The sequence below is a fragment of the Anguilla anguilla genome, chromosome 8, assembly GCF_013347855.1.
Source record: "Anguilla anguilla isolate fAngAng1 chromosome 8, fAngAng1.pri, whole genome shotgun sequence".
Lineage (NCBI taxonomy): Eukaryota > Metazoa > Chordata > Actinopteri > Anguilliformes > Anguillidae > Anguilla > Anguilla anguilla.
Genome location: NC_049208.1, coordinates 29,080,835 through 29,107,314, shown reverse-complemented (window position 1 = coordinate 29,107,314; position 26,480 = coordinate 29,080,835). Strand labels below are relative to the sequence as shown.

Here is a 26,480-nt window from a genome sequence, read left to right as displayed (position 1 = left end):
TAAAATCAACTGACCGGTTTCCCATCAGATCCCTTGTCACCACGGCTACCCTGGAGATCAGAGAAGGGAAGAGTTAACACGGAGAGTTCCTGCGTTTCCGCAGCAAACAACAGGAAGCGCAAACAAGAGGCACTTCCTGGTACCAGGGCTGCTGACAGAGCTGAAAGGGAGGTCTCTGTTTCACTGCTGGTCCAGGTTAGGCTGCGCTGACACCTGCGTTTAGGGTCCCAAGCTTGGGAGAGAGGCAGGACCTCGGCCTCAGCCCCCCTCTGCATCGTGCCGTTTAGTCTCCATTCCCATCTCTTATCACACGGGTTCCGTCAGTTCCACATTCACGCACCCTGCCCGGGTCTCTTCGCTGTATCTGAGCATTCGGTCCAGACAACCAGCTCCACCTTAAATGAAGCCGGGCGTTCGGTCCAGATAATCGTGTCTACCTTAAGCGAAGCCGTAAGGTAAGCAGTTCTATTTTAGCAGTGCTTGATAAGACCGAGGTCATTCTTTACTGCGCTAGCTATAATCAAGTCTTTGTTTCCACACAACATTAATCCCTCTGGCTGACATTTTCTCGCAAGCACATACTCAAGTGCCACCATCTCTAAAAGAAACCATGTTTACTGTCTCTGAAAGCATATGTTATAGTACAATAAATTTAGTGTCTCAGACAAATCACGTGTTCAGCATCTTTAAGGTATTATTTGTACAGTGCATTACTGAAAGCTTGTAGGTTCAATTCCTAGGTGGAGCACTGTTGTAAGGTGACCCTGTCTAAGGACGTTCACCTGAATTGCTTCTTTGGCCATCCAGCTGTGTAAATATATATTAAGCAGGAGTGGAGGAATGTATGAGAATAAATGGCAAATTATAATGCATTTACTCGAAAAAATAATCAAAATCTTTAAAATACAATGTGTGAGCATGACTTCAATCGATATCAATGCAATTCAAGCAATCAACAAAACTGTCTAAAATGTGTTTATGAAAAAGCAATGCTTGCATTTATTTGTAAGTCAAAGCTAAGGACATTATAAAGGATTGCTGTCTTCTATGCAGTCTTATGAAATCTAATTTTTAAATTGTTAAATAAATTCATTAATTCATTCATTCATTAACATTACACAAATACACGTTGAAGAACAGCTTATGCTTGGTGCATATTGAGGACTCACCTTCTCTCCTGTCATTCCAGAAAGTCCAACAGCCCCTACTTCCCCCTGTATCAGAAGATTAGGATTGTAAATGGTGACTTATATCAGAACAGGCTCGGATGGAATATGCATGCATACCACCCAATGTCAAAGCCATAGAAACTCACCTTTTCCCCCTTCTCTCCAGTTCCAGCCTCTCCCTTCTCGCCCTTCACCCCAGGTTTCAGATTGGATTCCAGGACCACGGAGTTCAGGTTAGCAGGGAGCTCTCCCAATGTGGGGCAGACGGCGCACGGCTCTCCCTGCAGGGCACGAGGGTGAGTGCAAGGATACGTCTCGCTAAAAGTCATTGGGCCTGATTCACTATGACCGTCGGCATGTGCAAAACGTTTTAGCACACGCAAAACTAATAACACAAGCAATGATTGGTGCAAAACAAATAACAAAACCGATCATTGGGTCATGGTATTGGTTTTGCATGTGCTAAAAGATTTTTCACAAGCCAAAGGTCTTAGTAAACCAGGCCCACCAAAGTGCCAGCAAAGAAGCTTCACAAGCAGAGAATCTAATCTTTCCTGAGTCTCAGGATGAACAAAGCTGACCACTGCAAGTCTGGAAACTTTGCTGTCTATCTTCCTACTCCCTCAACAGCCTTTCATTTAATTTGATAATAAACCATCTCACCTTTTCACCTTTCACAGCAGACCCTGGTTCTCCCTTCAAAACAAGAAACAGGGCCAGAGGTAAACACAAGATTTAAACAGTGTGCCAAAGGATTCTGCTTGGGACATGTCCAGCTTGGCAATCTCTCTCTAATCTTCTGTCGCAATAGGATCTAGCCTCTTTGTGCGGCCCTTCCAGAACTCATTAGACATTTGGCAAAAGCTGTGGGGGGGGGGAGGGGGGGGGGGAATGCATCTCAGTGTGCCCAAGTAAACACCCCTGACTTTGCCAAGGAGAAGGAGAGTGATGCAAATTGAAGGCGGACCCTGGTACCGTACCTTCTCGCCAGACTTCCCGTCCGAGCCAGGGAGGCCCTTGAGGAAAGGAGGAGAAGTGCAGCATTAGTCTTCCCGGTCCCCTCGTTCGGGACGGTTTTATGACCGGGTGAAGCATATTTCGTTTCTCGCACATCCTCTAACCCCTCGGTCTTCTGTAACTAGGTATGACGGATGGACTCTGACATTATTGGAAATCGTTACGGAGAAAAGCACACAGGCGCTTTATGGAGAGCCTCAGACAGCCTTATTCGTCAGAATTTATTCTTTTTGCGCGGAAAAGGGACAATGTAATTCTAAATGGATGAAATGATCAAGGAGTGAGATGCGCAGATTATGCTGTGAAGATTCCACTTGTGCCTTTCGGGAGAGTGGGGGGAAAAACGCGCTGAAATTGACAGAGGAAAATGGACCTCATTCAGACACAGGAATCTGAGCTTCATTTCCCTGTTCAGGCTAATGTGGGAGGTCGAATGGGAGCAGGGTGATAAAGAGGGTGTGAACACAGAAAACCATTGTCCGAAGCAAGAGTACAGAGACCGACAGACTTTCAGCAGCAACAATTTTCCGTAGGCCATTTTTAAACAGGATGAGAGGAAATGATGTTCGATCTGACGCTGAATTGGCTGAAGATTACGACAGCTAAAATACGTTGACATAATACCGGAACATAACTGAGAAATGCTGGTCGCTATTTGCAGGCTTCTGTACTGTGAAAATTACAATGCGGTGTTCCTGATAAGATTCCTCATTTCCAGAATACTCACCGCCAGACCTGGCACCCCTATCCCTGGGGCCCCCGGGTCTCCTTTGGGCCCCGGCTTCCCTGGGAGGGCCACGGTATTCCCCCCGTCTGTGGGCAAAACAGGGCAGACTTCGCAGGGGTCTCCCTGGGATGGACAGAAATATAAAATAAGAGTACAATAGACCTTATTGAACATTTCTGTAGAAATTTGGCTTTGGCTTCAGCCAAGGAGCAAAATGAACAGGATATACGTCTTAACAATACTGCAAATTGTCAAGAGTTGGGCCTGTGTGTTTGCCCCGTGCGTAATTTAGGACACGTCATCAGTGCGGATCATTATACATGGGCCTGCAGATCCACAGCGCTCGGCTCACATCGCTGCAGAAAGCAGAGCGTGTGTGTGCGTGTGTGTGTGTGTGCGCGCGTGCATGTGTGTGTGCGCAAGATTGTATCTGTATGTGTGTCCGTGTGCTTGTGTATGTGTTGGGGGAGCAGGTAGATTTGCTCCAGCATGGCAGTGCTGCAGCTAATAAGACATGACTTTCATTTCGATCTAAAGATTTAACTCAAACCTCCTTTTGAGTGGGGACCTATGGTGTTACATGAAACTCCTGTAAAGATTCATCTGAGCAAAACTTTTCAAACGAGTCCAACTTGCTTAAGAACTGAAATCAAAAACGCTGGATTCTGAAAACTTTTGACACAAAGTGCTTGGGTTGGTGGGCGGTTGAGGGGGTGGGTACAGGTTTTTCAACACCCCAAAAGCTTCTGGTCTTTCAATGGAAGCACAAATGAGCAGAAGTAAAGCTTATTAAAGCATTGATTTGTTTTGTTTATCTTACGGACATCCCAAGGGCCCCCTGGAATAGTAAGACACAGGATTAGAACCCCACCACACCCAGTTTTAGGGGACTAAAACTCACCTTCGCTCCCTTCAGACCCACAGGACCTCTAGGTCCCTGTAAACAGAAAAAATGAAGAATTCATCTTGGTATTTAAAATAGCTAAATTGGGTCAGGTCAGCTGATCAACAATGTCAATGCACTCACAGGATCTCCAGGCTCGGCATCCTTGCCAGGTATCCCAGAATCCCCCTGGGGAAAGAACCTTCTTAGATGGACATGTTCACTCATCCAGAACAAAACACCTTCCGTTACACTTAATTTCAGAGCGCATATGATCCTATAATCTTGTCAGTTAACAGCTCAAAAAATGAATATATAGCAAACTGACAGTTATAATTTTAACAGACATAAAATTATAGCTATTAATTATATGTTAAATGCAGTGCTGCTAATATGGGTGTGTTCATTAGTTACATGCTTGATTTGCTGACACAGTTATGATTGCAATGAGAAGTAGTATACAAAATTACTCAATAAGCTGCCAGACAGCATTACAAATAATACTGTATCTTTGCAAAAAAAAAAAAAAAACACAGACACAAAGGTCTGAGAGATCTCTACTCAAAGAGCCAACTTTGTCCTTAAAACCAGATACTGGAACACTTTATCAGCACTGTCAACACTGGACTGTATGGACTGGCCTGTTCTGTCATTTCTGCGGTTAAAACTGCCCACTCCCTCTCACCTTGTCCCCCTTCGAACCAGGAGGTCCGCCTGGCCTCCCCTAGAAGCAGAACATGCCATAGTTAATAAGGTATCTCATTACACCCCAGCAAGAGAAATATCACTCCCTATCTCACTGGGGAAAGAAAATCTCTCTCTCTCTCTCTTTCTCTCTCTCTCTCATATGCATGCAAGCACACACACACACACACATACACACACTGCTAAATCCTGTTTTTTGCTTCTTGGAAATAAATAAAATAAAACCGCAAGGTCATTAATTCCCTCAGTATTTGCCAAGCCCCACCCACAGGAAAGCCATCCGACCACAGATGCATTCTGAACAGTAATAAGCCAGGTTGGGTAATGTGAGGTATTCTGTTCTCCCTACATTAACAAGAACCACACAGTCACAACTTATTAAGGAATCTAACTTTAGTTCTACATGAATTATGGGTTTTTTCAGGCAGTAAATGATTAATAGGAAACATTCTTTTACTTCTAGAACTAGAAGGGTTTTCTCAAACACATTAGTGTAAGTTACAATACAATGCTCATTTTATGGACTTCCACAGACACATGTTTTTGTCAGCGGATGTTCAGCCTGCCTGGGTCAAATAATTAGTTGCTAAACTCTGAGGCTAGGTAAACCAAGTGAGCCCCATTGCAGATTGACATTGAATACAACCTCAGAGCAATTAACACGTGAAACTATCATTAAAGTTTGTGATGACAGGCTGAGCCACAACAGTTAACAACCATGAGTCATAAGGGAAACCAATCGATAATCAATAATTCTAATTTCACATTTTCATGATATATGATGTATTTACAGACACAAGTATTCTGAACACATCCTTAAATCCTTTTGAAAATCCTTGAATCAAGAAAGGAGGTTTCATAGCCAAGACCAAAACATCTGGGACATTGTGCCAGTACCCTTGTGTGCACTGGATGCTCCCTGGATTTTGGAATTTTATGTGTTCGCAAAAAAAAGGGTCAACTTGACCCTGCTGGTTCATGGGACCCATGTCCTGTGCTCACCGGTGGTCCAGGTTTGCCGATACCCGGCTCTCCAGGGGGGCCTGGGCGACCCGGTTCTCCTGCCAGGCCCTCTGGTCCCACCAGCCCTGGGGTGCCCTGTGAGAATGAATGAGGTTATGGACATACAGTGATTACTCAGCTATGGACACCGTAGATACCAGAGCAGGCAGTCACACACATAAAAAGACCCTGAATACAGGCCTGGACACAGTCACACAGGAAAAGACACCTTAGATACAGGAATGGATACAGTCACACAGACACCTTGGATACAAGCATGGATGTCATCACACAGACAGACACACTAGGTACAGGTATGGATACAGTGACATACATTTTAAACAGACTAGGATACAGTTACACATGCAAGATACCTGGCTGCAAGTTTGGATACAGATACATGGGCAAAGGCGGTACAGTCACACAGGGCTGCCCAGCTACACTAAGACTCCTGGATTCATGCACAGCATTTCGGCAAGCTTCTGACAGACATTCACTCCAGCTTTCCTGGAGTTATACCTCACTGTTCACTATTCTACGGATGGTGCATTATTTTCCAATTAATTTAATTTTCATTATTTAAACAGACTTGCCTTCTGTCCTTTGGGGCCCACCACACATATCGACCCAGCTCTACCCTGCGGCGAGAGAGAGAGAGAGAGAAAGAGAGAGAGAGAGAGAGAGAGAGAGAGAGAGCTCAATATCATGCCATCACATACACCCACACGAGGGGGTTTGTTCCAGAATCAATCAGCACCCAACAGAACACTGAATGCTTCACAAATTCAGGGGCACAACCCTTGTAAAATGACTCAGCTTTAATTACCAACTTTAAGAACCAATCCGGGAAAGAAAATTAATGTAGAAACGAGTTAATTAGACAATTTAACAACCGCTTTGGAAATGCAATCAATAAAAAATCAGGTCTATGACAATAAAGTGAAGGAAGAAAAGGGTGATGCTTTTCAAAAACTGCTAACCGTGAAAAAATACCACGCATACTTCAGACACGTTACAAATGTTATAATGCCGCACTCCTTTGCTATCCTTGTTATCATCACTCGCTGTGAGGGGGCGATTAAAGGCCTGAAATGTGCTTTAATAAGCTCTCTTCTTTCCATTTGAAGCAATCAATGTGGTTGCATTGATTCCCTGTGCTTTGTTAGTCTACCATAATCCATAGGGCATTAAGCAGACTTAGTGCCGTGAGAGATAACTTTCAAAGAATAGGCATCAATGACTATCTGGGCTAGAGACTTATTATAATTCATTTTAAAAGCCTCTGTCATGAGGGAATGGTGCTATCTATCATTTGTGTGTGTGTGTGTGTGTGTGTGTGTGTGTACGTGTGTGTGTGTGTTTGTGTGTGTGTGCGTGTGTGTGTGACACACACTCACTTCTCTCACTCACATCTTTTCCCGGGAACCCAGAGAGACCCTGCATACCAGTCTCACCCTTTTGACCCTTCTCCCCCTGCCGAGAGAGAGAGAGAGAGAGAGAGAGAGAGAGAGAGAGAGAGAGAGAGAGAATGACAGTATGATCTCAAGTGGCAAAATCTTGCACAATCCAGGTAGATGGATAGGCATATGACCTCTCACTCCCCACCTTCTGCCTAGCTCCATCTCCCCAGTTTCCAGAGCCCCCCTGAAATGAAAGAGACAAGAGAGCAGAAATCAATGGGATATTCTATTAAGATGTTCATTCTGCTCCATCGAAGCGGGTTAAACAATGCATCGATCTGAGCAGGCCGAGTTGCCCATTGATCACAATGCAGCCCCCCCCCCCTTGCATTAGGGCCTGGGGTACACACTCACCGGCTCACCCTTCACCCCCTTCTCTCCTTTGGGCCCCGTCGAGCACTGAAACAAAGACGTCCATCAGAGCACCGCTCAACAGAGACACCCCACCAAAACATGCTAAGACTAGCTGCATTAGGCTAGCACCCTCCACTGGTCTTTCACAAATTATTTTGAGTTTATTGTAGTAATAAATCTAAACGCACTTGCTCTCTCAAGAGGTCTCCCGAGACTATCATGTCAGTGGAGTTAATTGGCTGTTTATTGGAGTAAAAACACTGCAGACCAGGTACCAGCTAGAGCAACCAATGAAAAATCGTTTGGATCTAACTGAAGTCACTGGGATATTTGATGGTTACGATAACACTCACCCGACATTAGCATATAAACTTAAACTTAGAGTTTAAAGCCAAATTGTGCTTTACTGGTAAATTTTAATATGAATTAGATGAAGTATGTGACAGAAACGTCTGCATTATTCATGCCATTTAATTATGCATTTGTTTCCCTTCGCCTAGAATTACCTTTATGACACAATCTCTCTCTACCTTCCCACCTCCGCAGAACTCCGCAATGTCACAGAGTTTCCCAAACACATGGACTGAACCAGATACTTACCAGGCCTGAGGATTCAGAACCAGAGCAGTCCAAACCCTGGAAGAAGCGTGCCAAATGTTGTCACTGACAGACTGACACAGCACAGCAACATTTCCTCAACAGCTGTTCACATTAAAACACCAAGAGGTTATAAGATACAATGCTAGCATCACAGATTTCTGTCTGCTTCATTTTATTTTCTTTGTAAATAACTTCTTTGGCTCTTTTTCTGGGCGAGAGAAGCACAGTGGGTGATTCTAAATTTGAGGAGGGGGGCTGTCTAAAAGCTTTCATGTCAGAAAAGCCAAGCACGAGCGATGACAAAACTGATACGAGCAGGGGCGGCATGGCTCCCAGAGTCCTCATTTTGATTGGCAAGCGCACGGCCCCCCTGGTAGCTCTACGTGAGTTGGGACAGGGCTGTGGGGAAGCGACTCAGGGTGCTGTGCTCCTCGTGGTTGGGTCACAGCTCACCTCAACCACAGGGGGTGACTACTGCTGTGTTCCTGGCCCAGCAACAAAGGAATGCAAACTGCCACCCTGCTGCTGTTCTGAACAGCAATGTAATATCTGGCTGAAATTCTACCTACACTCATTCCCCCGCCTCCTCAGTGGTCATCACCTAACCCCTGGCCCCCATCTTCCTTACCCGATCTCCCTTCTCTCCTTTTATTCCATGCAGCAATCCATCAATAATGTGTCCTCTTTCAACCTGAAACACACACACACACACACACACACACACACACACAATTCAAGTTGTCAATTGCAACAGCAGTAAATGGACGCAACAAAAAAAATCTGCTTGCGGGGCGGGGTTAATGCTGGGGGTGTCAGTTGAGTAAAACCATGACAAGATTTCTATCATGACCGTATATAAACTAGGATTTTGAATGTACATACAACAATTGCATCACAAGTAAAATGAAGAAATAAATGTTGTGCAGAGTGCCAAGAGGACATGAATCCATAGTGACTGATACCTGTTTCTATTAGAATGTGACAGAACATATAGCAAAGAAGAAGGACCAAGCAGTTGTGAAAAATTTGTGCACAAAGCACTACAAAATGAGTGTTTCCAAGTTCATCGGTGAAAGTATTTTTTATAAATAAAACAACTCACAAGTTGTTCCTCGTTGAGCAGGGCACACCCAGCACACTAAACGAAAAGGGGGAGGGACACGCATATTAAGGATCACTGTATAAACAGGGGAATGAAACCATTCATTCCTGTCTTTGCAGCTTATTAGCAAACTTTGCTTCACAGCCAAGCCAGTGCATGCTGTAGGATTTACATGTCAAATTCCTTTACAATGAAGGCTGACTAAGACAACAGTGAAGTCGATAAAACAATTGTTATTGATTGTCATGTTTGTTGTCCACAGATAATATGACATTTTTGACAGAGTATGACAAGTGTTTCTCTAAAATGAGCTTTAAAAGAAGAGATCCACTAAATGCGTTTTCGTACGAAAACCACAAATATTTCCCCATATATTTTTTGGGAGGTATTTCCATTGCACAACGCAGCCAGCGGATGGCGGTAAGACACAAGTTCGAGTTGGCAGCAGAACTCAAGAATTGGCCGAACGGAAGGTTGTGAAACGGTATAAGCGGTGTGCTTGAATCATGAACTACGGTTCTGTCTCTTTAGCGCGCCGCATCTCTTGATCTCAAAGATCAATAAGAATACTGCGCTCAACTACAGATGATTGCATGGAGACTGGGAATTTGGAATAACTTATACATAACTGATGCTTTTAAATAAGGGTATAATTAAAACAGAATCCAATACCCACCGCTTCAGTAAGCCTACCATTACCAGCTGACAGTTAACAATATATTTATGCAGCGAGAAAACGGAAAGTAAAATAAAAAAAATCGCTTTCGTCACTTGCGTACTGGTGCATCCCATCAATGGCTGGCGCGAACGCAGAGTTGGCTCATTATTTCCTACAGAGCCAGACTGTACGCAGTAGTAGGCGCAGCCAGAAGAATGGAATATATTGTACTCTCGCTGTTCGTCTCCTGCGACCAAATTTTCCTTTAGACAGCACTTTTTTTGTGGGAATTCGATTATACAGCCGACGCGATATAGCTATTCTCCAAAGCCGTACCCGTTTGAACAAGTTCTGATTTCCATCCGCACCGTTGCAGCAAAGACATGCCACAAAACCTTCCAAGGGTCAGTAGTGCAGACGTGCTGAGTGCGCACAGCATATCTGGACCATGACGACACCATTTATTAGTTATTATAACTGCGTTCTGTTTACACACACGATACCCTCTCCCCTAGGATTCAGTCATATCATGTACTCAGTTGTCCCTTTAAAATGACATAGGCAAGCGATTTTGTTCAAAAAGTGAAACACAAGCAAGCTGCTTCCATTCAAATATTTTACTCTTGGGAAGATGGTAAAATATGAGGAGAATGATTTCATGGATGAACAGACATGTACAAAAAAATGACTTTTCATGACTCCAGAGCATCAAGGAATTCAATTTCCCTTGGCATGTCATTTCAACTACAGAATGGAAACATCTCTGCCTCTTGAACATACTGCAAATCAACATAAACTGTATGGCTACATCCCAACTCATAGCACTATCGTGTTTCTGTAAGGACCACTGTAATGTTTGCTTGAGGTGAATATGTACGTACAGTATATAAGTGAGAACAGCACAATTGATTTCTCAGATGTGGGGTTGTTTGAATTGTATTAATGTTTTCAGTGAGTGTAAAAAAGACTAATATTTGGATTAAGGCTATCTTTGCAGCTGTGCCATATTCCCTTATGTGAGCAGCATAAGCTCACAGTTGACTGAGAAGGATATGGAAAGTGACTAGCTGAGAAATAAATCATGCAGTAGAGGCGAACCAGTTTAATTTAGTTGTTAAATGCAGTGGGAAAATGAAAGTCAACACCTCATTCATACCCCCTGCACAAAAACCAGAAGTTCTTTAAATGTATCCATTGTGATTCAATAGTTAAATCATGTCTCTTTTGGCAAGAGACTTGTTTTGATTGAGATGTGGGTTACTTACTTTGTCTGCTAGGTCTTGAGGTCCCAGGATTCCCTGAAAATGAGATAAAATTCAAGACAATATAATTGCAGTGACAGGATGTCGGCTTTTGTTTCAACAGAATTCTCGGGACCTCTTGGCCTGCATTTAGTCTCTAGTAATTTGATTTCATGTGAACCCCTTTTAAAGCAGTGATGGTGCCTATTCTTCAAATATTATTTATATCTGTCCCTTTGGGATAGCTGTATCAATGCAGCTTACCTACTTCTACAATTTCTATTGGTCCAGGAAGGTATTCTTTTTTTTTTTTTTTTTTTACAACTAATCAGTTAAAATGAATGTTATTTCTGTTATTAATTTGTTTAATGGGGCAATCAAGAACAAAAATAAAAAAAATTGAACAAATAACTGAAAGCTCTCTCTAAAATCAACAACCAATTTATTTCACAAAGGGCTTCACAAACAGAAGATGCCAAAGCAAGATACACATTCAATTAGAAGGTCAATCAAACCTGACTAGTTCAGAGCTCAGTTGCAATGCCGAACAAAAAAAAAAAAAAATCACAATCTTGATCCCCAAAGCAGTGTTAGAAAAACAGGTACAGGATGAATACACAAACACCCAAGACTGCATGTGAGCAACCTTTGTTCCCTCTTCATGTGCCTACATCATTACAGGATATTGCATCAGCATACGAGACCTTCCTTCTGATATACAGTAAGAGGACCGGCATGCTGAAAACAGGGAGGAAGGAGGATAGGAAGAAGAGAGACAAGAAAAGAGGAGGGATCACAGTAATGAGGAGAGGAGAGTCAGAGAAGTTGGGCTTGGGTATGTGCGGGGGAAGAGTGAAAAGTTTATAAACTTCAAATTCTTTAAAAAAGGTGTTTTATTCAAACAATTCAGAGCACTTCCTCTCCTCTGCCATCAACCTAAAATTTGTCAAATACAAGTGCCTTTTGGGCACCTTACGTAAGAGATAAAAAAAATAAATAAATAAAAACAAAACAATCAAGCATAAGAAATCTTGCACATCATAACAACATGCTGAAATATTCGATGCCAATTGTCCTTCACACACAGAGCACAGGCTGTTGTTTATACACCACCTACATCAAAGGCTCAGAAAGTAATTTGTCAGGGAACAAAAACAAAAATCCATTTTAATCCTGGAAATAATCAAAAAGCGCAGCGACACTGCTATGCCTGGTATACATCTCCCGTTCATTTCGCGCTCGCTTACCACGCGGCCAATCAGACTCGATGCAGCACAGGTACGTAGAAACCAGGCATAAATCATGATTTACACATGCATTTTGACAAAGGTATAAAAACCTCAAACACAACATTAAATCAGGTAGAAATTAGTCTGTCAAAGCTAAAAAAAAAAAAACAATATGTGATCACAGTCACTTACAAGCCTCAGAAAATCACAGCCGATGCTTGGACCGGCCCGGTGTAGCAATCTCCCAGTGGGGGACGTGCAATTTCAAATCTCCCCACCTTTTTTTCGGCAGCGGGGGCCTGAGAATTGTTCCCTGTGCAGGGATCGGTTTAACTGCCCCGCTAAAATTTCTCGAACCACCTGGGTCTCGGCAGTGATCCGCACGCATCACCCCCACACCGGTGGGTGCAGCGGCTTCTCCTCTTTTATGATTGAGCGCTCGCTGGGGGCTCCTTCCTTTAAGGAGAGGATGCGGAAGAGCAGGGCCGCGGGTCTCATTGTAAAACAGGGGCACACGGTGTCCTGAACTGTCCCGCACCCCCTGCCTTTACTCAATCATCTCTAACGCACGCTGGGGAAGGGGTGGGGAGGGGGGTGCCAGGGCGCTTGTGTAACCACATCATGAAACATTTTGAATTCCCGACAGAACGAACTGTCAGAATCGTGACCAGGTTAGACTGAGACAGACAGATAAATTGAAATTATCTGAAAAAAAATTAAAACCTTCAGTATCTTGTCCGGGCATGTGTAAAGCCAGAAATGACTGGGAGAGAGGTGAGTTGGAATAACAAGGAGGGAGACTGTGAATAGGGTAAGGACGGGGAAAGAGTGAATTAAGCCATCATGCTGTGGCAGGATACAGAAAAGAGTCTGCCTTGAATTTTATGTCCAACTTCACTGATCACACGGTTGCAGAAGTCACAAATCAGAAATTGCAGTATCTCTTACTCCTCCAACCCTCATAAAATGCACAAGGCCATGTAGACAAGGAGAATGTGATAACAGACAAGCAGAGAGAGAACAACAACATTTTTAAGTGGAATATTCTGCAACGTGGAACTGCAGAAGGACGAAAAGACACAGGCAGCAATAGAAGGGATTTCACAATGGCACCACGCTCTGAGTACACACACACACACATACACATACACACAGTGAAACATTGTTTTCCTACATACAACCGTACAGCAAGCTCCATAATGTTTATTTGGCTCTGTACTCCACAACTTCAGGATTTGTAATAAAATACAGCACGTGTGGCTAAAATGCAGATTTTTAATTTTTTAAATTTCCATTTTTATACATTTTGGTTTCAACGTGTAGAAATTACAACACTTTTTATACATTGCCCCCCATTTCAGGGTGCCATAATGTTTGGGAAAATGAATTTCCAGGTGTTCCTGATTATTCAGGTGTGTTCAATTTCTTCCTTCGTGCAGATATGAGAGCTTTCACTATCTATTCTTGATTATAGGCTTTTGATTGCCTTTGGAGTCTGTTTTTGTCTGTTAATTTGAGGACCAGAGTTGAGCTAAAGAAAGTCTAGGGGGCCATTATGATGCTGAGAAATAAAAGGAAACAGGTAGAGGCTAAACCTCAACCTTACCAAAATCAAGTGTTTGGAACCTCATTAATAAGAGAGCACTAGTGAACTCTGTAATTGCAGAGTAGCCAAGTAAGACCTCTACAGTGGAGGACCATAGAATTCTCACTATAATGAAGTCCCAAACATCCACACAAAACCCCCAAACAATTACATTCAGAGACACTCTTCAGGAGGCAGGCATGGATGTGTCAGACTATTGTCCATGGAAGACTCACTAACAGAAATGCGGAGGTTACACTGCAAGATATAAAACCACTAGTTAGCCGCAAAAACAGGATGGCCAGGTTACAGTTTGCTAAGATGTACCTAAAAGACTCCGCAGAGTTCTGGAAAATGGTCTAATGGACAGATGAGACCAAGATTCACTTACATCAGAGTGATGAAGAGCAAAGTGAGGAGGCCAAAAAGAACTGCTCAAGATCCAAAGAAATCCCCCCCCCCCATTGTGGTGGGGGTATTATGTTTTGGGCATGTATGGCTGTGACAGATACTGAGTCACTTCTCTTCAATGATGATGTAACTGCTGACAGCAGCAGCAGAATGAATTCTGAAGTGAACAGAAGCATCTTATCTCTTCAAGTTCGACCAAATGCCTCCAAACTCATTTAACGTCACTTCATCCTACAGCAAGGAAATGATCCTAAACATATTGCTAAAGCAAAGTTTTTCAAAGCTAAAAACTGGAAAATTCTAGACTGGCCAAGTCATTCACCCGATCTGAATCCAATTGAGCATGCTTTTCATATGCTGAAGACAAAATCTAAGGCAAATATCTCCCAAAACAAGCAGAAGCTAAAAACGGAGCATCACCAGAGAAGACACTCAGCACCTGGTGATGACTGTATGTCACAAACTTCAAGCAGTCATTGCATGCAAAGGCGATAAAGTACTAAACATTACTACTCTTGTTTACAGAACATTAATATGTCCCAATCATTAAGATGCCCTGAAATGTAGGGACCGTGTATATTCTAGGTTGTAGGTTCTACATGGTTCCACTGCAAATTTAAAATTTTGGAGTACAGAGCCAAATCAAGGGAAAAAGATGCCTTTGCCCCAACCATTATGGAGCTCACTGTATTTGCTGAAGGTATTACTCAGTGAAGAGTATAAGAGCATAAGACAAAGAGGAGTTCCAATCCATGAATTAAAGTGTAGTCACTGTCTTGGCAGCAAAATACAGATGGTTTTCGGCACGGTTTAGGTGACGTAGCTCTTGGGCAGGAAGCTGGTTTCCTGAGGTTTACTGCTGAACAAAATAAAAACAATTCTGGAATGTGTTTAAGAGTTAAATGAGTGTGTGTGTGTGTGTGTGTGTGTATGACTATTCCTATTTGATGAAGGTGTCACAATTAGAACACACACACACATACACACAGACCCACATGCGCACCACCTTAGGCCACTTCCTTTGTTCTTGTTGGGACTAACTGAGCAATTTACTGGAATTGATTTCTTCTCTCAGTAGTCTGCCAAAGCCAGACTCAGAGCTGCCAAATCCAAAGGCAAACAGCACACTTAATAAATGGATAACTGAAAACATTAATGAATTAATATAAATCATAAAATTGAAAATCTGGGAATATGTATTTCAACTTAATGAGAGAGCACTGTGTGGCTATTCAGTAGCAATATAAATAAAAAAACAAGGGTTCATCGCTCAAGTCAGACAACAGGATTAAGCACTTGTGCTACTGCTGACATTTGTCTCAAGAATGTGTATATTAGCAATTATAACAGTTATGCTTCCCAAAAGAAGAGAAAACCCTAGTTTATTCGACATGGTTCTTAAGAGTAACCTGCAGTATAATATGACACAAGCATAACCAGAAATTCAATAGTAAATGTATAGAACCAATATTATAGCAGCAGTAGTAAAGATAGGCTGGAATGATCCCAGAAACCCTCCCCAGTGCTCTGTAGATCCATGACTCCATGTGCTCACGGGTGAGACACAAAGGCGCATCTTCTGGAAGAGATTAAGCTGCAGATCATCTGACTGTGCGCGTGCCAAAGGTATTTGCTGCACAGAATAAACACCATGGCATCCGGTCAACTTCACGGATTGCCAAGGCCATTGCCACGGTGGCTGAGCAAAGAGCGCAAGTGCACATGCACACACACACACTCACACGCACACTTACACACACACACTCACACACACTTACACACAAACACGTGTACAGACAAGACACGCAAACATTCAAAGACCCTCTGAAGCAGCTCAAAGCAGTTCCAGGAAAATCTTGTTAACGTAACTATTGAGTCGCTGCCATTTAAAATGATGGAAACGTTAGAGGGTGACGTGAAAAAGACTGGCTCTGTGCCCTAATGCGGTTATTATTGGAGGAGCAGAGGGTGGAGTGGGGAGAGACTGGGGCTACAGCCATTATGTTCAACTGAACTGAAACTGATGGATCAGCTTGTTTACTAGCTTTAGTAAATTTTCAATCAAACGCTTACAGCACAAGATTAACAAACGGCCTAGCACACCTTGACAGCAGGGTCTTTGTTGAACAAGTAAAGTTTGGTGAGAGGGGAAACAACCTGCAGGTTGAGTCAATTTCTGATTACGAAAAACTACCCATGCACATTCCTTATAAAAAAAAACAGAAAAAGGCGAGTAACTAATTATGAAAAAATATAAAGCGGAAAGGTCAAGAACGGAGGAGGTAAGAATTTCCAGGACACTACGGAGAAAAGATGGTTCGTTTTATGGAAAGCAGTTCCCTGAAGCCAAACGGGATATCTTTCTCTGACGGATGTAGGGCAGCCCTGAGCACTGGGGCCCGGGGAGACTGCCAGATGTGTGCCCTGTCAACACGTCCCATCAAATATGTCACATGAACCACCGTGCACTGACAAGCACATCACTCGTAAAAACCCACCATAATACCACCCCATCAAAGACAGGCAACCCAAAGTTAACGTGCTGCATTACATTACATTACATTCATTTGGCAGACGCTTTTATCCAAAGCGACGTACAAAAAGTGCATTTCATGGTCATAGACAACTGCTAAACACAGGTTCAGTAAGGTACAATACTTATTTTGTACAGCTATTTCTAGCCAAGAACACAGTTCACACAGTGAACACTATTCTGACCTAACCTCTGCAAAGCCAACTAGGCAGAAGAATAAGCTACAGGTGCTGCAGTGTGGTCTACAACTTACAGGCCAGACTAAAGAGACCAACGTCTTTGTTGGCCAGACCCTGGGGACGATTCAGCTAGGCACCAGCCATACTGAAACAGGCAAGAACACAATAACCAATTCAGCTGTAGCAGAACCTAATGCATTCAAAATCTCGGTTCATAAATTAAGCTGCAGAAAGGACTCCCACAGTGTCTTTCAATTTTATTCCAAGAGAGATTTTGTACCATTTCTCAATTACAAGAACATCAAGCTGATTTTATTAGACCTTTCCTTAAATACTGGTTTGCAGTACATTTCCCCATCTGCAGACCTCCCACTGCATATGATGGAAGTGTGAGAAACTTAACAAAGAGCAGCTTTAAAATACAGCTTTTAGAGGAAGCAATGGACTGTGGGTAATGGCAATGTTGGATGTGGGTGTAATTCTTTCAGGAATATGAGGAATATAATATAAGTATAAAACAGGTCTCAAGCTTTCCTGTGCTGTAAAATACATTCTCAGAAGCATATCTGGAGGTGGGGCAGCTGTGTCCCTGGGGGTTTCATGCATTGTCTGAGGGTCCGGGGGGGAAAGGGTATTCTAGACATATTTGGCACCTTCAAAACCGCAATTCCTTTACTCCTCTGCCTTCTCCCTTCCTGGTCTATTCTCCTGGTCTGCACATGAAACTATGCGGTGCACGTCTCCAGTGTGTGGAACTAAGTGATACCGAGAAGTACTACAACAAAACAAAATAATGTATGCGCTACCTGAGATATCGCACCATGAATAATAAAAAAGTTACCTAACCATAATATTAGTAATTTACTATAATGCAAATGTAGACTAACAACATTTAATGCAGCCTATACATCAATAAAGTACCGTTTATAAATATGCAGCACAGCAAGCGCATTTGTGAAAGCACCGGCAGCAATCATCGGAGAGTCTTTGCAAAGATTTAGTCACGCAAAATCAGCGTTTAATTAGCCTCCTGTTGACGGTCAACACGACCTTTGCTGCACTGACAAGCACACCGCTGCAATTTGCATCACAAAGGTGCGCTTAATTTTGAACGAGCAACAAACGCTAACAATACCCCGAAGCGCCGCGGCTACTGAACGCGCGCGTGACGTAGAGCACTCGGCTGCCGGGGCATGCGGGACGGGCGGGGCGCGCGGGCGGGCGCACCGGGGCCTTACCTTGCCGTCGGGGCGTGGCAGCAGCTCCACCAGGTTGGCGCGGGGGCTGCTTTCGGCAGCGCGGCGGCTCTTGGGCGCGTCGGGAGGGCACTGTGTCAGAAGAACAGGGGAATGAGACCGTGTCGCACACGCTCAAAAGAGGAAGCGTCACAGAGAGGGATCGGAAGGCCGACATTAGACCTTCGGGCCGTTCGCAAGCTTTTCTGGATGCTCTGACTGGTCGATAAGATCAATTTTTGAAGCGCCGCTTGCTCAGATGTGAAGGTTTTTCACTGGACTCGCTAAACTCAAACACCCTGGTAAAACTACTGATATTAAAAGCTGCGACTGGTGTATTTTAAGGGTTAGTATTGATGTGCAATACATTATTTGTCAAAAGAGGAGCAGTATCAACAAAAGAGACTCCCATCGTTATGGGATGCACCAAAGTTGGGCCTGTAAAACCATAAAGCAATCAGATTAGCCCCTGGATAAAATGTCTGGTTATGACAGCAATGCTACTCTACTGTCCTAAAACGTCCCCACAGCCCTTCAGGTCACTCACACCCGAATTACTCTGTGTATTTCAGACACTGGCGCATCCTATTGTATTCTCAGGCGAAGACAACCCTGAGCTCCGTTTCCTTTTGAGACGATGCTCGCGGGGGCAGCATCACACAGACACGGAGTCTCCGTTTACTGCGAGCAAATTCGTCGGCTTAGCTCGTTAAAACCTTCTATTGAATTCTCGCCGTGCTGAAGAGTTCGAGACAGCACCGACTGCGCCGTCTGGCACTCAAAGAGAGTTCACTTCTTTTTGCCGTTTCCCTGCCTCTCTCCCTCTTCAATTCCACTTTCATTCCTCTCTCAAGTTTTTCCAGTGCAAGACCCTTCTTTCTTTTGCACGCTCACACGGAAGCCTGCGGCTCTTCTCCGACTTCATTCGGTTCTCAGTCTATCACAGGGCCCTTATTTTACCTCTCATTTCTTTCTCTTTGCCATCCCTCCCTCCCTCCCTCCCTCCCTCCCACTTTGCTCAGATTTGACTCACCCACTTACACCTGATATGAAATGCAGGAGTTTGACACCTGTTAGCACATCTTAAAACACTCTGCCTCCATCGTGCAGGAACTGTCTGCACTGTACCCAACTACTGCAGATGAATAGAAATTGCCCTAGCCTCCAACTTACTGCATACTTCTTGCTCAAATGGTAAGATGAGCAGAAAAAGTCACACTTCAACACCCATTGAGAAAACACATTCAGGATGTATACTATACTGCTGTGACATTAAAGACCGCATCATTTTTTGGTGCCACACCGGACAACACCAACAGACACTTGATTTCTCCTGTCACGTTTCAAATTACACTTTCACTTGCACTTATCGTGTATCTCCACATTCCAGATTGTTTGTCTGAAGCCTTTGAACACTTCACACTTAACTAGCAGCTTTCAGAAATCAACATATTTTCGAGTAACCACACTTAGCTAGCAGCCTTCTGAAATGAATGAGTTTTCAAGTACTTGTGCTATTGAACAACTAAAGGGGCCAAAAGCTATCCGAACTGAAATAAATATGATAAGGCAGGCTCCAAGCTGCCATTTTAAAATTTAGAATCCATGCATATAACTTTGAGCACATTCTGAGGCAGTGTAGAACAGGATATATGGGGTCCTGAGAGAGAAGGAGGAGGCTCCAGCCAGACTGATGCTCACCCGCGCTCCGGGGATCTCACAGCAGGCTTCCTGGATGGCCAGCTCAGGGTCACAGTACACCGTCGCCTGCTGGACATCCATCTGCGGGCGGGGCAGAGAAGAATCAAGAAGGTCAGGCTCAGTGACTGCTTGCAAGTTAGGGCAAACATTCCAGAAATATACATTTTGTCCTGCTCATTGGACAAGGTTTTGGTCTTCTGCTGACTGAAGTGTTATTTTTTTCATCTGAATCACACATTCAAAGAGGATGGATCAAAACAGCCCTATCCAGATGGTTTTCCCCAAAAAATAAATAAATGCGCAAGCTTCATTTTTCAACATTATCTCTCCTGCTTTCAATGTGTTCACTGTGGCATAAATGTCCTGGCTTCAAAAATCCCCTAATTATAGACCTTTTTCATCTCGGACTGCCAATTCAAACTGCAATAATCTCATTATTATCGTTGAAAAAAACTCTTTGCTCTATGCAAATCTTCAATTAGAGGAAAGATAAAAGTCAGCCAGAAGTCTTGGGGCATGGGGAGAGCAGTGCTTCTGCAGGTATTCACCTTTTTCATTTTTCTCCATTTTATGTGTCATATTTGTGCAATGCATATAGTTTTAAAATTCAGTAAAATATATGAATTGTTTTATTTTTTTAAAGTTTGCATATTTTCAATATATTGCAGTGTATTCCATTGACATAAGGAGTTTTGGTTTCTAAGCACCACAGGTAAACTTAAGGTGGAGGGAAAAGTCAGTTGAGACGCAACATGCATATTTCAGTGCACTGTTTTGTTGACATGCTTATCTGGAATGCTACTCCTCACCACACAACGAAACCCCACCCAGCGGCCCTCTGGCCCAGGTCCCGGCCCCCCCCCCCCCTCACCTCTACGGCGGCTCCGTCGGAGGCCTGGATGGCCAGTAAGGTGTGTCCCTGCATGGACAGCTGCGCTCTGGGCTCCACTGGCTTGGTCTCGATGGAGCCGCAGTCCACGTGCAGGGAGGCCGCGCCCGCCTGGAGGCTCATCGCCACCTTGTGCCAGCGGAAGTCGAAGAGAGACTCCACCCCCTCCCCGCCGAACACGCATCCCACAAAGTCGTCCTCGCCGCCGCCCCCGCCACGGGCCCGCAGGGCAAGCGTCCGCTCCGGCCCGTTCAGGTCCAGGGAGAACTGAGAACATGGGGGGAACGGGGGGATTTTTTAAATGGAGGAACTTGTGTCTATCTTCTCACCCAAATAAGCAGGAGGGGAAAATGGACTGCGGTTGCTATGGAAATATCTGGTGTGAAACAAAAGGAGATGAGAACAAGCCATTTGACAATGAGTGAGATAGATGGGGCTGAATGTGCATGCTGTATGAGAGAGAGAGAGGAGACAGAAAGAGATGAAAGAAAGAAAGAAAGAAAGAAAGAGATTAACCTGAGGGTAGCCCTGCTCATCTGAGATCTGGAAGAGGTAGATGTTGTCCTTGACAGTCTTTTTCTTCAGCAGCAGAGTGAAGACCACAGTGAACTCTTCTGGCAGCCCATGGGGGAACACCTGACTGAAAAACACATGCATGTAAGTAACAGATTACTCCACCAGGGGCACTCCACCTATCGCACAGAGAGAAATGCATACACTGCTGAGAAACAGGTCATAACCATATACACACACGCACATACACACGCGCGCGCGTGCACAAACACGCACGGACACACACACACACACCATGTGATCCCACACCCTGAACTGCCCCACCCCAATACTGCAGTTCCTCCCATGATTTCTTATTTCTTCCGACATGCCATCCAGAGAGTTCTACCTAGCCAGGTCAGGGTATAATGTGAAGCAGTTAAAATGTGATTGATTGGTAGGTGCATATATATATATATATATATATATATATATGCATATGCATGGTGGGATTTGGAAGCAAGCACACCTTATTATCGAAGTGTGTAACAAGAGACATACCAAGGGAGAATGAGAGCAAAACAAACAGCTCAAAAATAAGATTCATGAATTCAGGTCCAGGAATCTTAAGCCGTATTGGCTCATAGCTTTCACAGTGGAAAGAAAATGGATAAAACAATAATCCTGGACATTCATCTTCTTTGAAATATGGGTGTCAACATCACATGGTCTCAGGCTTAAGTCCAGTGGTTCACACTCGAAGATAACTTTTTGTAATATTCTAATTATTAAAGCATAAGGAACAGAGACACACACATGCACACATGCGCACACACACATGCACACGCACACATGCGCATGTGCACATACACACACACACACACACAGTCAGGCAGAGACTCAGCATCTGGCTTCCCTCTCAAAGCAAAGCCAGATGACACTGATTTATGAAGGAGAAGGGAGAATCCAAGGGAAATAGCAGCAGTTTGAAACCCATATGTAAACACAGTCAGCCCCCCCCCCCCCCCCCCCCCAAAAAAAAAGAACCGAAATCACACAGAGGGAGGGAGTGAATGTATGCCACTTTGGCAATAGAAGCTATTTTATATTTAATGTTTTAGCAGGAGGGAGGGTGAGAGAATGAGAGCGAGAGAGAGAGAGAGAGAGAAAGGGAAAAGAGTGAAAGAGAGAGGGGGGTGGCGGGGAGAGACTTTTCACTTTTGAAGTTTTAAAGTGCTTCATTTAATGAAGAACTATTTTTGGCCCTGTTTGAACATTTATCGCATAGATGGCACAGGCTATTTTCATAACAACCGCCTTTGTCTGTTCTTTCTTATTTTTCTCTCCAAGAGCCAGCAATTTCTCTGACAACCTTTTTAATTTTGCAATTTGATGTATGTCAAAAGGATGAAAGTATTCCATGTCGTAAGCTTTAAGTTTACATTAATCAAACTGCACAGGAAAATGAGATTTGAGTGCTGAAACCGCATAAGGTAGAACAGGTAAGAGAAGAAGGGACAGAACAGGGAGTTCTCAGACAGAAAAAGAGCAGTAGGTAAGAATAAATTAATGGTTTTATTGGATTATGGATGTATAAATCTCTCTACCCCTCCTTCCTTCCTTTGTTTATATATAACTGTTTATGACTGCGTATTAATATCATAGCGGTTATTGTCTACAATTTACTCCTGAGCTTTAAGATGAAACGTCTGCTGTGTCATATTTAAGCCCACTGGATAATTTATTTTCTCTGATGCCGCGGTACCAAAGACATTTTCTGATAATGATCATAACAACCAGAGTTAAATTTATTATGGTCATAACAAAAAGCTTGTGTCCCATGCGCATTACTCAAACGGCCTGACAAGGAAGCTGGGGCCTATCAGTCGAATCGGTGAGTCACCACCACATCCATCACAGGCTCAGTTTGGGAGAAAGGAAAAAGAACCATCTCAGGGGGTGGGATGACATCTTTTCAGAGAATTAACTATTAAACTTGGAGAATGCAGTGGTGAAGAAAGAGAGAGAAAGAGGTGAAGAGAGAGAGAAAAAAACAGTAAGACATAGGGATAGGGCAGAAAAGGAGAAAAAAGAACAGCAGAGGGAAAACAAAAAACAGAAGGAGGCTGAGGATGTAACTAAAGGAAATGAGAGAGAAGAGCAAAAGGTAGTGAGAGAGACAGGAAGCTACTGATAGAGGGAGGGAGGTAATGGAGGGTGTGTGCGCAGATGTAAAAGTAACAGGTGGAAACACTAAAGGTCCCCAACAGCAAACTCTGCTGGTGTTCTCATTTGCATCACTGAAATCACAGCACAGCTGCGCCGGAGCGGAAAAGGGGAGGGGGGCGTGTGTGGGCGGGGTTAAAATAACTGCAGCTCGCGCTTCCGATGAGGAAAACACCTGGAGCTCTGGAAAACACATGCAGAGAGGAAGACTTTTGAGGGCAGGTTGATGAGCAAAGCTTTCAAAACTTTCAGACAGAACTTCAGCCGCCATTGAATTTCCACATCTGTCTCCTCCTATCAGTTCTCTTCATCTTTCTCACCCGTTTCACATACCGTGAATAAATCACCTCTCTCTTCCTGTTTAACTTAATCTTTTTCCTCATCCATTCCCGTCTCTCTCAATTCAGTGAACCTCAGTAGAAGCACTCGGCAGGACACACAGAAGCAGTGCTATCAAAGCAGCCATGCAGTATATGATATACACAACATGTAAGTAAGAAAGAAGGCAAGAAAGTACGATGCAAAGCATCGGGCTGAAACAACACCCTTAAGCTGTGATGTAATAACAATATACCACTGTTTTCCAGATGCTCAGACAGAGATTTTGCATCTGGAAATCAAGACTAGGAGGAATTGTCTGCACAGTTTCATATGAAGTAAGTAAGTAATTTGTGTATTAATCATTTTGATGCATACATGATATACTCCATTGGCAACACATAATAAGTGGCAGTAGGAGAATTTAAAATCTGTGGGGCGGAAAACTTTTCCTTAAACTGATCATTGGTCTCGATCTGCTTTCAGTCATTTTCCTTGATTATCAATACAGTGATTAATTAAAATACTCAACTCCATCAGATATAGCCAGCTCTCCTCTATTAGGCCATTTAGCAAGTAATAAAATTATTTGTATTGCAAAATTATGCACATTTTATAAACATCATTTGTGGAGACCTCCTCCTTTGTCACACTCACACTCAGAGAATATTCATGGTAAAGATGTGCAGATTTAAAACTTTAAGATTTAAAATCTTGTAGCGCAGGTTTTATTATTACTGGGGAAATGCTGAATGCGGACACAGTAGTTAACAGAGTGGTGTATCTTTTTCGCTGGTGATTAAGACAAATTTTTCTAAATTTAATTTATCATTTAATCTCCCTAACACGATGTGAAGAAGCTGTGTGTTGCTTGCCAGCTGATTAGTCAGATGTGCCGATGGTTGTTGCTTGTTAATCAAGGAAAATGAATGAAAACAGCCCCAGTTTTTAGTTTTCAGCCCCACAGATTTCCAGCTCACCAACCACCACTGTGCATAAATATTGTTCAATCACAGTCAGGGAAACTGCAGTTGAACCTCTTTCACTCTTGCTTGTGCGCATGATGATCTCTGCAAACTTGCATTCCTCTGAGACGATTAACGTTGTGCTCCTTCCTGTGTGCTGAAGAGGAGGCCATGTTCCACACACACAGACATTCCACACACACACACACACACACACACACACACACACACACACACACGCACGCGCACACGCACACGCACACGCACACGCGCGCACGCACGCACGCACGCACGCACGCACGCACGCACGCACGCACGCACGCACACACACACGCACACGCACACGCACACATACACACACACACACACACACACGCACGCACGCACGCACGCACGCACGCACGCACGCACACACACACACACACACACACACACACACACACACACACACACACGCACACACACACACACACACACACACACACACACACACACACACACACAGCAAATGTTCAGATCCTTTAAGGACTTTAAAAAGATTTATTCTCTCATTAGAACACCTTTTGTGCTTTCTTTTATTACAGAATATATATGGAAGTGTCTCTTTAAGTTATCTCTTGACATTTCCAGTCCACTGCCAGAAATGGAATTGAATGCAACAGGAGCATTCCGTTCCAACAGAAACATGGGCCTTACTCAAATCCTCTCTTTTTGCCTCTGAGAAAGACTCAATTTTCAACTGCATTCTGTGAAGCAGGGGATTGCATTGACTTTGTTTATTCTTCTGTTTTTCTCGCTTTGAGAGATACAAGAGTGCAAGCCCTCTGTTCTGTGAGTCTTGAAGACAATTTCTCCTGAAGTAAGAATTCCTCACAAGTGATGGAACTGCAGTTGAAACAATCCGATTAGAGATCAACAGATCAGTTGTTCAACTGGCGGAGAAAGGACTTTTTTTATTCATCCAGGAGAACACTCCAGTATCTGGATATTTTCCACCCTGCCGGACAAAAAAACTGACACACTGGAATGAGGCATTCTTACTTCCCTGTCGTTAATATTGCTTGTACTGAAACACAAAAACTCAAACTCTACACTGTGAGTTTACTAAAGGTGAGTAGCTATTGTTTGCAATATTATGCCATTTTACACTTAAATAAGCTTATATTCTCAAATGCATGGTGTGTACATTCATGGTTCTTATATTACAAACAAAATAATCAGATATTATAATATTATTATATATTTGTCCAATACATAGTTTATAGACTGTGCAGGAAAAAGGTAATGTTTTCCTTTCCTGAAGGACTTACAATTCAAACTACAATTCAGTTAATTATTTCAGTTAGCTAATTATGTACTTGCAGTGATTTAAGATTTCAGAAGGACCTGGTGTAATTCTGGAGCTAACTGACAAAAGCAGTCAAAACTTGGCACAACTGAGTTTAGAAATGCTCCAAGCTTCTCTGAGCTTCTACAGAATATTTCCCAGGGGTGTTGGGGGCATGTCCTCCAAAGGCACTCTTTCCTAGTGGCAGACACCAAGGTTTGGAAAGGAATCCAGCCTGTGACAGTACCAACTGTGGCCAGGAGCCTTGTAGGGTAGCACATAATTGGTTGCAGTGTCACAGGGGGAGGGATGATTTCAGTTGACAGGGTTCTACACGCATATTTTCACAACAGCTGGCTAACTGGGACCCTGCAGTCCACCTACAGCAAGACAATGACTACAGCTCGGCTGCTGAACTATTGAGGGAAAAGTAATGCTGTTTGGTAGCATGAGAAACACGCTTGTACTGTAC

At 43.5% G+C, this 26,480-nt stretch overlaps 1 protein-coding gene and 1 long non-coding RNA gene across 5 annotated transcripts in view; one reads left to right on the top strand and one right to left on the bottom strand.

Moving 5' to 3' along the window:
• col16a1 (collagen, type XVI, alpha 1) overlaps positions 1–26,480 on the bottom strand; it is a 68,646-nt gene that overhangs the window by 30,546 nt on the left and 11,620 nt on the right. For 3 of the 4 annotated variants that reach the window (XM_035431283.1, XM_035431284.1, XM_035431287.1), the window contains exons 5-26: positions 21,197–21,320; positions 20,663–20,947; positions 19,792–19,872; positions 18,094–18,183; positions 10,943–10,975; positions 9,020–9,055; positions 8,546–8,608; positions 7,918–7,953; positions 7,318–7,362; positions 7,109–7,147; positions 6,914–6,976; positions 6,097–6,141; positions 5,504–5,599; positions 4,482–4,520; positions 3,941–3,985; positions 3,815–3,850; positions 2,914–3,036; positions 2,150–2,185; positions 1,833–1,865; positions 1,316–1,450; positions 1,170–1,214; positions 15–50 (exon numbers count right to left, since the gene is read on the bottom strand). In XM_035431283.1, coding sequence (XP_035287174.1) covers positions 15–50; positions 1,170–1,214; positions 1,316–1,450; positions 1,833–1,865; positions 2,150–2,185; positions 2,914–3,036; positions 3,815–3,850; positions 3,941–3,985; positions 4,482–4,520; positions 5,504–5,599; positions 6,097–6,141; positions 6,914–6,976; positions 7,109–7,147; positions 7,318–7,362; positions 7,918–7,953; positions 8,546–8,608; positions 9,020–9,055; positions 10,943–10,975; positions 18,094–18,183; positions 19,792–19,872; positions 20,663–20,947; positions 21,197–21,320 — 1,564 coding nt within the window. The remainder of the gene's footprint in view (positions 1–14; positions 51–1,169; positions 1,215–1,315; positions 1,451–1,832; positions 1,866–2,149; positions 2,186–2,913; positions 3,037–3,814; positions 3,851–3,940; positions 3,986–4,481; positions 4,521–5,503; positions 5,600–6,096; positions 6,142–6,913; positions 6,977–7,108; positions 7,148–7,317; positions 7,363–7,917; positions 7,954–8,545; positions 8,609–9,019; positions 9,056–10,942; positions 10,976–18,093; positions 18,184–19,791; positions 19,873–20,662; positions 20,948–21,196; positions 21,321–26,480) is intronic. The other variant, XM_035431286.1, reaches the window with a different exon arrangement.
• LOC118234621 lies at positions 132–8,520 on the top strand. Its single transcript, XR_004766692.1, has 3 exons — positions 132–455; positions 1,336–1,465; positions 7,864–8,520. It is a non-coding gene; the product is annotated as an uncharacterized LOC118234621 (long non-coding RNA).